Here is a 12,212-nt window from a genome sequence, read left to right as displayed (position 1 = left end):
AAGGAGCTTTTTCAGAGATACATTTTTTTTTTTTTATATATATCCTAGGCTTTTTATTTCAGATAATTTTCATTTACATGTGTTTCAATTGTATGTACTGTATGTACAACATACAACTTCAACATAAGAGGAATGTAGCATAATATGGATGTGAATGCAGTTATAAATAGCCTACGTTACTATAAATCTGTTTTGGTTAAAATCAACAAATAATCGTAATTATCATTTTGGCCGTAATTGTGCAGCCCTAGGGAGACGCATATTAATGTTATATGTTAAAACCTCAAAGTGAAATATTCATGCCATGGGACCTTTTTATGTATTTAAAAAGGAAGCAGCTTAACGCATTCAGTGAGTTCTAGTGTCTTCCACCTTGCAGTCCTGCAGCAATAATGTAGCCAGTATTAAACCAAACTGTGCTTTGGTGACACCCTGTGGTAAAAGATGTTTTATCAAGGTCTGTTCTATCCATTGTGTGTCGCTAGCACTTCTTTCCTGTGTAATAGTATCTATGTATAATTGTATGAGGAGTAATAATTTGTCTTGTGACCCCACCTGTGCTGGATCAATGGATGGCATTTACAGAAATAAAATACTGTGATGCATGTGTATGGTTTTGTGGTACCTTTGTTTTGTAAGCCTTGAGTTCTGGAAAGATGTCTGGATGAATCATGTTCAGTTGAGCTTGGATCTTGTGACTTCGGACATTATGGACCGTACAGACTTGTTCGTTAAGGATCAGGTGTTCAGTTGTGGATGGAAAGCTGCAGAAACACGCAGAAAAACTCTCAGCCTTGGTGTGTTTAACTTAAGGTAGCTAAGACAGCTGGAATCTCTATGGAGACTGGTTTCAAAAGCGAGAGATTACCAACCTCTCCATCCACTTCTTGTATTGATCTGTTGTCAAAACAGAGTCCGGAGTCATGTGAACAATCAACGCAGCAGGGTCCTCCGTCCCGCCTAATTGGTATCTAGAGGGGATGACGCACTCAATTTAAATGCATTTGTTTCAGGTTTCATATATAACAGATGTAGTATTAATGAGTTATTTAAATGTACATCACAGCTACCTTCTCAGCTGCCGATTGGTGCAAAGAGCTTTGACAAACTCTTCAGACGGACACTCGACGATAATAAAGACTGGTCCTGGGTCAGTGGGAGTACAAACCTGCTCCGGCCGGATCTGTAAGACAACAGAGAGAGAAACTGTTCAGAGCTGCAGCCTAATAAATATAAGAACTTTATTTATTTGTAAATGTGTAAATGCTATAACAGTGGAAATAAAGGACATATAAATCAATGCACAGCAAATCAACACACATACCCATTTATACACAACAATTTAATAGTGTAAAAAGAAACATAGGTCAGCTCTAAAAAGACACAAAAGAAGGTGCAATAAGTAAAATAAAGGAGTTTATATCAAACAGAGCAGCTTCGTACAGCACCTCTTTGCCCTCATACGTGACACTTTTCCCATCCTTCAATGCTGCTATGAGTGGACCGATTGCTGCTGTGCCTCTGTGGGGAAAAAGATTAAATTAATTTAGTTCTGTCAAACGATTAAAATACTTAAATTGCATTAATATCATAGTTAACTCCCGATTAATCAAACATTTTTATCCTAAATGTCCCTTGATTTCTTTTGGTCCCATTTTTTTTTTCTCATTTTAATGCTCTTAACATGAAAAAGTGGATCAGCTTTCTTTGTGCAAATGTTGTTGTTTTTTTAATTAAAAACATTGGCATATAGCCTACTGTAGTGTTAAATTTCACACATGAAATTCTGGAGCAAATAATCTCACACAGCGTAACACTGTTCATCAATAAGACGACGACACACATAACTTTGGCCTTGTCAGTGGAACCATTTGGCTACTTTTAATAATAAACTTTCCATTCCGAATCTTATTGGCGTCCATGTCATTGCCTCGCGCTGGCCATCCACTCAAAACGTAACGTTACAACTCTTTGGTCGCCTCGCCGGTCCAAAAGGCGTGTGTGCAGGGTGCTTGTTGTTTGGTTTCTGGTCTAGCTAGATCCGGTGTGGTGTTTTTCTAATGTTACTAGTTGTTGCAACAGCATGTGAAAAAAACTACAAAGTTTGCTAGGACAAAAAAAAATTGACACCGTTAAAATGGATTTGCGTTAACGCGGTTAATGAGTTTAACTGACAGCACTAGATTAATTAAAATTACAAGATCTGGATTTGTTTATTTACAGTATTAGCAAGTAATATCATTACGATGTTCTACAACGCTATCGCACAACGCATACTTTCCTCATATTGTGTAGCTCAAATAGTTAAAAAGTAATATTATATAGAGACCTATAATATAATATTTAGCATATTTATATGTGAGCATTTCAGTCTTATGCAATTCGGAGGGAAAGTAAGTCATAATTAACTAGTTCCAACAGGAACATTTTTCACTCAAACCCAAAATAATTATAACTAATACAACTAAATAATAATCTAACTGATCTGATTTGTCCAGAGCTGTATTGATCTGATCAGTTAAATGATTTTAAGGGCTTTGCATTGACAACTTGTGTTAATATTGCAATCAATTAAATCTATAAACAAATGCACCATATCAGACTAAATCCTATCCTTTTTAAAAGATTAATAACTGGCCCATGTTCTGGTTGATTTATAATAAAAATCCACTCACAAAGGCAAACCAAACTCCTTGGCTTGAGCGACTAAGAAATTCCCTTTCTTGGGGTGAAGCTGTAAAAGTAGAGAAGAAAAATGTCATAACTATCCTTTATGTGTACATTGCATCCAGGATGACCATGTTTCTGAAGTTTCCTACCTTACAGATGAAGGAAACCACCAAAGAGGTATCTCTGCTTGCTTTTCGTCTTTCACCTACAAGACATTAGGCAACGTCACTCATTCGGTCACTGAAAACACACCCATGTCTGCACATCATCTTGTTTAATGCCAGCTGAAAATACACTAGCTCCTTCAATTTAACTGCACCTTGCATTATGGGGGAAAAAAACTGCCCATCAACACCACACTCAAAAAATAAGTGATTTTAGACTTCTAAAATAAACGTGAAATGTTTCAAGCATTTTATGGATTGTGAGGAAATGTGGTTTGTAATGTTGGTGGTTGAGAATGGATTTGTGAACTCCTCAAAACTACCAGATAATTTTTACAAAAAAAAAAATATTAAAAAAAGGTCCCATGGCATGAACATTTTTTTTAACATTAATGAGTTCCCCCAGCCTGCCTTTGGTCCCCCAGTGGCTAGAAATGGTGATAGGTGTAAACCGAGCCCTGGGTATTTTTGAGAAACTGAAAGCTCAGATGGGCCGAGCTGTAACCTTGCCCCCTATGAGGTCATAAGGGGCAAGGTTACCTCCCCTTTCTCTGCTTTGCCCGCCCAGAGAATTTGGCCCACCCATGAGAGAGAGACATTATGGCTTTCAAACAAGCAAAGGGACAGTTGGTCGAGGCCATACACCCCCCCCCCCCCCCCCCCCCCCCCCCCCCCCCCCCTTCCTAAATAGCTACAGACACAGAAATGACACGTGCTATGTCCTCTAGCTGCTCCTGGACTCACCTGGACTGTCTGGACTGTTAGTGTGGAGGTTGTCCCTCCTGGGGGATGGAGGACTACGAGAGGGGCTGTTACCGCCCGACTTGGGGGAGAGCTTTCTGCCGTCACCCCTCAACTGGGCTGGAGAGTGAAGGCAGAAAAGACTCAGCTGTCAACCAAAACATTTTAGGAGGAAGTCTAAGTGGACATAAAAAAATGTGGGGGGGAAAAAGACTCACCAAATATAGGCACTTGGTAAACTGTCATTGTATCGTCCGTGTACGTCTCTGCAGTATACGGTCGCACCGCTAGGAGCGTATGACAGCAAACATCACGCAAGACAGAAATTACACAAAGAATAATGCTTAATCAGTAAATTCAACATACACAGCTTGATGTCTTCCAGTGGTCCAGAAAATGACTTTATGGCATTCAGATAGTTCTCCTTTGGTGGAAAAAAAGGCAAAGAAGAAGAAGAGAGACAGTTCATGTGAAATTAATTCATGTGTCCATTAACAACTTGCAGCAGAGATGCGAGTGCTGTGGGATGAGTTTCTCACCAGCTGTGGCGGTCCAGAGAGAACACACTGTGGAACACCAGTGTCCTTCAAAGTCAAAATCATCCCTGCAGAGGAAACACACAAGACTTCAGTCAAAAATACTCCGATATTCATTCATTTGATTTATGAAGATATATACATTATCTTTAGGAGTTGCCCTACTTCCAAAGGAAATAAAGTGCTTTGTAAAGCAAAAAAAGCCACATTCACTTTAAGACCCTTGATTAATAAATGTGTAATAAATGTTAATTTTGATTCAAATCTATAAGTAGTTCCGTTAAATTAGATGTTTGTGTTCTTATAATTTAATTCAGCAAATTCAAACTCAACTGTCATTCTGAATGATCACATTCTAGTTATGACGATTCTCGCTACGTTTCAATTTTTAAATCATAAAACATATTCTCTAAATACTCCTCATAAATTTGTAAGTATTAAATATGTATCTGATAGGAGGCCGTTTAATGAAAAAAACTAACAACTATTTAGTATTTTTGTAATGTCAGAATTTTCAATTTTAACAAATAACACCTGTGAACACAACATTGACATAACAATAATACGCTTTTCATACAAGAGATGTAGCTCAAAATGCATTACAATAAAAAAAGGACAAATAAATTAGACATTAAAAACAGATGATAAAATACATAAGTGACAGTAGAAACCAGACACTATTAGGAATAATACAAATTTAAGAATCAATTGAAAATATCAGACAAACATTGCTTATTTACACATCCAGCAGTTACAGAGCAACATGATCATTATTATTCACTAGGAGTCCGGATGGTGAATATCTGGCTCTTTAGCTGCCAACTGCTTCACTGTGTCTGTCTGCTGTTTGCTGCTGAGCAGGTCGCGTACCGTGCCTTGTTACAACTTTTACTCTGAAAACGTTGCTATGAGAGAGCTGAGAGGGAACCAGAACAGTAAAGCTGCAGCCAGACAGCCAATGAAACTCCCTATAAAGCTGTGTGGAGCCGAGGGCTGCTGCAGAGACTGATGTTACTGACCTGACAACCCTCCCACATTCTCCCAGCTCAGTCTGGTCAGGAAGATGTTGTCTAATCGAGCAGCTTTCAGTCTGTCAGAAGAAAGCCCCGGTATATTAGTCATCTCTGCGTCTTCGGCCATCAGACCGACTACAAGGATAACACTGTTCAAACCAACTTACTTGTGTTCTTGCATGAGTCTCTGTGTTCCTTCTCCACAGTTGAACAGGTATCTGCAGCAGAGAGGAGGGAAGTTAGTCAGCTTCCGTTTAATTTGAATGTCTATGAATAATATTGTTTCTTTTAAAAACTGTTCTTTGTGTGACTATACCGGGCAGAAAATGTGAAAGCTCTAACTAAATTGTTTTTTGTAATTCTGCCAAACCTCATTTAATTGGGGACCACCTGAAAGCCTCTTTAACCCTTGTGTTGTCCTTCGGTCCCAGAGACCCTCTTGTTTTCAATCCTATTTTTCTACTACCGTGGGCTCGGCCTCCGGGGTCCCAGAGACCAATACTGCACTCCAATGCGTATCCCACTAGCCTCATCTCGTCCTCCAGGGTCGCAGAGATCCGTCCTGCACTCAAACGCGTATCCCACTAGCCTCATCTCGTCCTCCAGGATCCCCGGGACCCGATGGACGAGGCGGGAGAAGGGTAACATACGTATAATTGCATAAAAATATACAAGGGTCTCATAGACCTGAAGGGTGAAGCCACGACTGCAGTTGACATGAAATGAAAAAGGCCCAGGGGACCCCGAAGCACAACGCCAGGCTAATGCAAAATGTAAATAAACTAAACAAGTCCCTGTGACACAAAGGACAACACAAGGGTTAAGACTAAAGAGGCACTGTATCAATGTACTACTGAGCTCAGGCTGAGCTTTCAGTCGTCTTTTTCAAACCCCAATGGTGTCAATGTTTTCTCGATTCTGGGCTGTACTTCACATTTTTAACAGAAAGCCTGTGTTAAAAAATAGAGTTACACTTGTAAAGTGTAGGACAATGCTTATGTATCTTGGCCCATTCTAGGGTATATATTTTGACCACTCTATTTTAAAACGTCTCCCTGGATAGTACCCCAACAGAGTTTGCCCTCAAAGAGTAACTTCACTCCAGGCTGCAAAGCACATGCAAGCCTGTTTCACATATGGATGAGTGTAGTAAGAAGTGTGTTGTGTTGCAGTCGTAATCATGCCCAATAGTCATGTCAAAACGTACTGACACACCCTGGAGTACACTTGTACATCACTGCAGCAAGGTGAAAGTTAAACCACTGGAGGTCAAAAACTAAAATTTCAGCTGCTGTTGAATTGCTCTTTAAGAAATTAATGATAGTGCCACCTTTTCTTTATTAGACTTAGTTAATGGAACCCTAACCCACAATATGTTGTATCCTAACTATTTCTGTGAAAGTGGAGGAGTAGAGAAAAGTAGAGGAGGCTTCCACAGCCCCGGTTTCAAAGTAAAAGCATGGGCTACTAAAACCCATGACACATTTGTGTATTACCTGTTGTACTCGGAGAAGACATACAGTGACGCAGCGTTATCTCTGCTGCCAGCACCGACCACCTGCAGGTACACCGTGGACGGTCCGTGAACGTCTCCTCGTTTGTTCCTGTTCTCTTTGGTCTTCACCCGTCGCAGAGGCTCCTTCTGCTTGGCTTTCTTCAAGCCCAGCGGCTGCCTCGTCTCCGGGTTATAATTACTAGTTGTAGCCATTGTTCGGAAATACTGCAAAACAGTCCGGGGGAGAGGAAAATAACAGCGCGCGACAGGCGGAGGGCCAGCAGAGAGAGTTCTGCCTTTAATAACCAGAAGTGTCAAGGACCTGAGTTTCGAATGGACCGTATTCATAATAAATATACGACACAAGAATTAACATAACCAACGCCAATTAATCAGTCAATGCGTCCTTAAACATTTCCATTCGCTTTTTAAAAATAATGAATTACCTAAAAGTAGCTGGGTGCACATTCAGCAAGACTGAGGACAGAGGTTGGTTGACACATGTGACACTTTTTCCGGCATCTAATGATGACGTCGTTAAGATTTATCGTTCATTGGTGTAGAGAATTATTTACCAGGTCTATAGACCAATCACAGCGACGTTTTAAGACAGGGGGCGGGGATAGAACTAGTTCTTTAAGAGGGGTTTACCAAAACAAACCACCATGAAATAAAATACCTTAAAATAATATTACACATATTCAGCTCTTATAAAGCATCTTAATGATCAAATCACCCCCAAACTCAGATCTACTTGCAGAGGGAGAAAAGCCATTATTTAAGTACTTAAGTAAAAGTATTGTTGCAAGTAAGTCATGCATCCAAAGTACCAAATATAAAATATTTGGTACAATAAATATTTAGTACCATAATAAAAGTACTTATTATGCAGAATAAGCTAATTCTGAATCATGTGTGTAATGTTACTGTATTATAATTATTGATGTGTTCATCACTTTGACGTTGCCACTGGCAAAGGTGGAGCTAATGATAACTACTTATACAGAGTTGGTAATCTTAATATACAATAGTTAATGAGGTTTTCTGATTCTAAAAAATAACTAACGCTGTTGAATAAATGAAGCAGAATTAAAAGGACAATTTTTTGTATTATTAATGAAGTGGAGTAATAGTATAAAGTAGCAGAAAATGTAAATACAAGTACGTGAAGCTGGTACCCAAGTACAGTACTAAAGTAAATGTAGGATAGTTAGTTCCAGTACATCCAGCTAGGTTTTAATAACAAGGGCAAATTGTGTTTTTGCAATGACATGTTCCTATCACATATAGCAATATAGTAAGAGTGTCCATATACTTTTGGCTTAGCATACACTCCTAATATCCCACTTTGCATTGCTTCACATTACGAGTCATCAGTTTGACCTCTTATCCACAGAAATTGAGTCAAATGAACAGTTGGTCTGTCTTGGTGTCAAATGATTTGTGGTACAGCAGCTTGGAGTTAAAGAAGACTAAATACATCAGGTTTTTGTTTACTTATTGACTGGTTCTAGATGGAACAAAGAGCATGGACTATCACAGATTGACATCAGGACCATATGCAGCATCAAAGAAATATTTGGATTGAAACTACACAGATATAAAATCATACAGTGTATGTGTGTGTATGTGTGTTTTTGTAATGGGTTAAAGAGAGACAGAACACACTTTTCCTTTCTCCTTCTTTATTCATACATCAGCTATAGTCCAGAGTACAGTGGGGACAGCAGCCTCTCAGCACTGACTGGACTGCAGGTCTAACATGATTCTGACCACCAACACTTTTACACTGCTTTATACCCAGAGAAGCAAAGTTCCATTATGATACCAAACACAATGCTTTCAGTCACGTACATGGAAGAGGTGGGACAATTCACAAAAAGCATGATTCTAGTAAGTTGCAGAATATCCAAATGATTTTGGTTCTATAAATACAAGTTCCACTTTATTAGGTTTTATTCTTAAATTACTGTACTAACCACTGAAATGTGTCCTCATTAAAATGATTCAAGACCATATGATTGACTGATTCAGCTGCTAATATATACTTACATGACTGTGCGTCGGTGTGTGTTTGTGAACAAGAGAGAAATAGAAGTGTTGAGATATTATACAGACATGACTGAATCGAACACCATCTTTCTTGCAAATGGTGCTTTTTTTTTTTTTTTTCTTTTAGGCTTTACAATTCTCTTTTAACACTGCAATAAGGGGACCAAGCAAATTTACACAAGGATTTTGTTTTGTTTTACTTTGTTGTCTTTTTTTTTTTTTAAATGTATGTCTCTATCTATTGTTGCAGACTGGTGTATATTTATTAATGTATTTCTGTCTTGGCCTGCTATCAGTCCATATACATAGGGGAGCTGGGAGATGCTGGCATCTGATCCATGAGCCTGCAGACGTAACTCGCTACATCCACGGAGCGCTCCTCGTACATCTGGATGAACGGATCTTTCTGGAGTGGACAAAGAAAAAAGTCGAGTCAATACAAAATAACGACCATAAAAAAACCCTCTTACGGCTAAATTTAAGTTTGTTTAAAAGATTTTTTTTAGGTATTTCATGATTGTATGCAGAGAGGCCGGTAGCCTACAGGATGAACTCACCAGTAGCTCTTTGTACTTTGGCCTTTTTGACTCATCCTTTGTAAGGCTTGAGAAAAGAAAGAATAAAAAGTGTTACAGGAGGATGAAGTTCAGCCATTTGTCCACCAGGGGACAGAAGAGCAAGCGGCAGCAGGAGATTGTACTCCATGAAAGTACTGGAAACCTAACGGGTTCAATTTCCTGACATTACAACATCATATCACTTAAACTTTTTTGTGCTTTTTTTTTAAATTATTACACCTGTAACATATTGTTGCAAAATCCGTTCATAACAGTTTCCTTACCACACGTTGACAAAGGAGATGAATTTGGGAGAGAAGCGCCTCTCGTCCGAGTTGCTGAGTTGCGGCGGGTCTCCCCTCACCACCTGGGTTAACTGGTCAAACACGCTGTTCCACTTTGGGTAGGGGAACCTGCCTGTGGCCAGCTCATACTGACACACAAGATAGAACATAACATGATCAGCTGGTGTTCTCAAAGGACACAGCAGGTGTGAAACAACATTAGGAATACAAGGTTTTATTAAGCAGCACCTCCAGTAACACATTAAAAAATGAATACGAAAACATTGAAAAGAGCAGAAGTGCTATATCTCCACAGTTAATGCCATTAATTATTCATTCATCATTGAATGTGTACCAACTAAGTGTCCCACTTTCATGGGAGAAGCCATGTTATGTGATGTCCAACTGTATTTATTAAAGCACACAAAAATCATGTACTATAAAATGCAAATACTGAACAGTTAGGACCGCCTTTTAGATTTAGTTCAATTCTTTTTTTATTAACTTTAAATGTATACATATAATGCATAATTTCTCCACACTCTTTAAGGATCTCAAATAAATGATGGTGGTAGGCCCTCTAAATGGCTATTTTCTTTCATCTTTAACCATCAGTGTCAAGTTAAGACTCACCAGTGTGATTCCCAAACTCCAAACGTCTGAGCGGACGTCGTAGCCTTGCCTGGACGCGCTCGGGTCTATTCGCTCTGGCTGAAAATCAAACAGGAAACAGAATTAGCTGTGGATTTCAAAAAGAGAGACACTATTTAGTGTTTCATGTATCCTTAAGGGCCCTTTGCGCTTTTAGGTAAACAGAATACAGTGTGTGCAAGATTAATAATCCACCAATATGCTCTTGCGTCAATAAGACGCTAGAAATCAATAACATGTACTGTTTTGACAGTTTTACAGCGAAGCTTTGTGCTTTATTGACCACATTGGCGGGATAAGAGTAGAGAGTATTCCAGATGTAACTAGAAGGGCACTCAGAGCAGAGACCTCCGCCAAGGCCATGCAATGTAAAGGAAAGTGAAAAAAAAAAAGTATTCGCCCTCAGATCTGCTCCAAGATGTAATGGGTTCTTTTTTTGACCCGTGCTACACCCTTCCCCCAAAGTTTTATGGAAATCAAGGCCAGTAGTTTTACTGTAATCCCAATGACAGACAAACTGAAAACTTGACATCAGTTGGCGGATGAATAAAGGCTTCTTGGACATTTATTGCACATATATGAAATTATATCTATATATTCAGCGAGACGTTGTCGCGCTTCGGCCTCAGCCTCGACAGGCTACAGTAAGTTTTATAAACCACCAGATGTCACTATGCATGTTTAATATTTAAAGCCTTTCTAACAGAAGAAAGCTCCATAGGGATCCATCTGCCAATCTTTAGAAAACTATTACACTTGGAAAGTACAAAGGAGCATGGAAACAACTTATCATATGTAAGATTTTACCTGGAGTTTAGGATGTGAAAAGTGTTTCAATTTTAAAAGGGTGTGCACCCAAAATGTTTTGTTTTTCCAGACTACATTATGAGAAAGACAGGTGTTCATGCCCAAACTGGGTCAAAACAAACCCAGAGCTCTCCATACTCGCCCCTGAGAATACCAAGACAGCTCATCACCTCTGGGCATGTTTTCACCTGCACAACAAGATGCCATCAGCCACTGTGCAGCTCACACGTGAGGAGCAAGGTCCCTCCTTCCTGCCTGTCAGGACTGCAGCATGACTCTGCATGCCTCAGAAAATATATGCATTGTGAATCAACTCACACTTATTTTTAAATCAAGGCTAAAGACTTTTCTGTTTTCTTGTTTTTTTTAAGTAATTAATTTCTTACACTGCCCTGTAACTTTTAGTCTTGATTTTCATACCCGTCTTATTCTATTTTAGCTGTTTTTATACTCTCTTTAACAAAAGGTTTGAATTGCTCTTTAATGTACAGCACTTTGAACTGCCGTGTTGCTGAAATGTTTTATGCAAATAAAGCTTCCTTGCACTGCCTCACAAGATCACTTCTGCCAATTTCTGTCATTTTCCGCCCGTTCTACAGTGCGTCCCAAAGCCCAGAACAGACGCGCTGATGAAGCGTGCTGAACGCTGCAGAGGATCTCCTGCCGCTGTGCAGGGAGAAGGTAGCCCCTCGCTGGCCCATTCTCAGGCCTGATTTAGATGCTGATGTCACCCAGCGGACTGGGACAGTCTGTGCTGCAGCGCTGATGGCTTTCACCAAACGGCAGCCGAGTGCTGCAGAGGGCCCGCTCACATCTGCCAAGACTGCAACTGTGTTTAGTCTGCACACGCATGGCAAATACATTCTTTCACATGTAATCGGCATTAGCGGGGAAACAATTAGGTGGCAGATTTAATCGTTAATTATTGTCTTTTTTTTTTGTAATTCAAATTTTTTTTTCTCTCATTATGAACTGAACATTGCAACACTTTACATTAAATTGTTTTTTAAACTAAATAAGCAACTAGAAGGAGACACTTTGGGCTAATTCATTTTGACATTTTATAGTCTTGATGATTAACTGTTTAACCCTTGTGTTGTCTTCCCGTCAACATTGAAAATCAACACTTTTGTTGTTGCTTTTTATCAGTGTTTTTCACTTTTTATGTTGTCCTTTTTTCAACACTTGACGTTTTTTTCAATGTAACACTAACTTATTAACTTTAGTTTTACAGTTATTTTT

The 12,212-nt window shown here is 39.3% G+C and overlaps 2 protein-coding genes across 6 annotated transcripts in view; both read right to left on the bottom strand.

Moving 5' to 3' along the window:
• elac2 (elaC ribonuclease Z 2) overlaps positions 1-7,147 on the bottom strand; it is a 15,048-nt gene extending 7,901 nt beyond the window's left edge. Inside the window, exons 1-14 of one of the 2 annotated variants that reach the window (XM_032538204.1) lie at positions 7,066-7,147; positions 6,621-6,844; positions 5,292-5,342; positions 5,131-5,201; positions 4,115-4,179; positions 3,942-3,999; positions 3,794-3,862; positions 3,579-3,695; positions 2,820-2,875; positions 2,676-2,734; positions 1,449-1,521; positions 1,071-1,183; positions 873-971; positions 626-764 (exon numbers count right to left, since the gene is read on the bottom strand). In XM_032538204.1, the coding sequence (XP_032394095.1) occupies positions 626-764; positions 873-971; positions 1,071-1,183; positions 1,449-1,521; positions 2,676-2,734; positions 2,820-2,875; positions 3,579-3,695; positions 3,794-3,862; positions 3,942-3,999; positions 4,115-4,179; positions 5,131-5,201; positions 5,292-5,342; positions 6,621-6,832 (1,182 nt within the window). In that variant the 5' untranslated portion in view covers positions 6,833-6,844; positions 7,066-7,147. Of the gene's footprint in view, positions 1-625; positions 765-872; positions 972-1,070; positions 1,184-1,448; positions 1,522-2,675; positions 2,735-2,819; positions 2,876-3,578; positions 3,696-3,793; positions 3,863-3,941; positions 4,000-4,114; positions 4,180-5,130; positions 5,202-5,291; positions 5,343-6,620 lie in introns of both variants that reach the window. The other variant, XM_032538203.1, reaches the window with a different exon arrangement.
• Positions 7,148-8,287: 1,140 nt separating this feature from the next.
• map2k4a (mitogen-activated protein kinase kinase 4a) overlaps positions 8,288-12,212 on the bottom strand; it is a 30,431-nt gene continuing 26,506 nt past the window's right edge. For all 4 annotated transcript variants that reach the window (XM_032538205.1, XM_032538207.1, XM_032538206.1 and 1 more), the window contains 4 exons: positions 10,146-10,223; positions 9,513-9,661; positions 9,229-9,274; positions 8,288-9,077 (listed from right to left, as the gene is read on the bottom strand). In XM_032538205.1, coding sequence (XP_032394096.1) covers positions 8,964-9,077; positions 9,229-9,274; positions 9,513-9,661; positions 10,146-10,223 — 387 coding nt within the window. In that variant the 3' untranslated portion in view covers positions 8,288-8,963. The remainder of the gene's footprint in view (positions 9,078-9,228; positions 9,275-9,512; positions 9,662-10,145; positions 10,224-12,212) is intronic.

This window comes from Etheostoma spectabile, chromosome 15, assembly GCF_008692095.1.
Source record: "Etheostoma spectabile isolate EspeVRDwgs_2016 chromosome 15, UIUC_Espe_1.0, whole genome shotgun sequence".
NCBI classification, from domain to species: Eukaryota; Metazoa; Chordata; class Actinopteri; order Perciformes; family Percidae; genus Etheostoma; species Etheostoma spectabile.
This window is presented reverse-complemented; position numbering and strand designations above follow the sequence as displayed.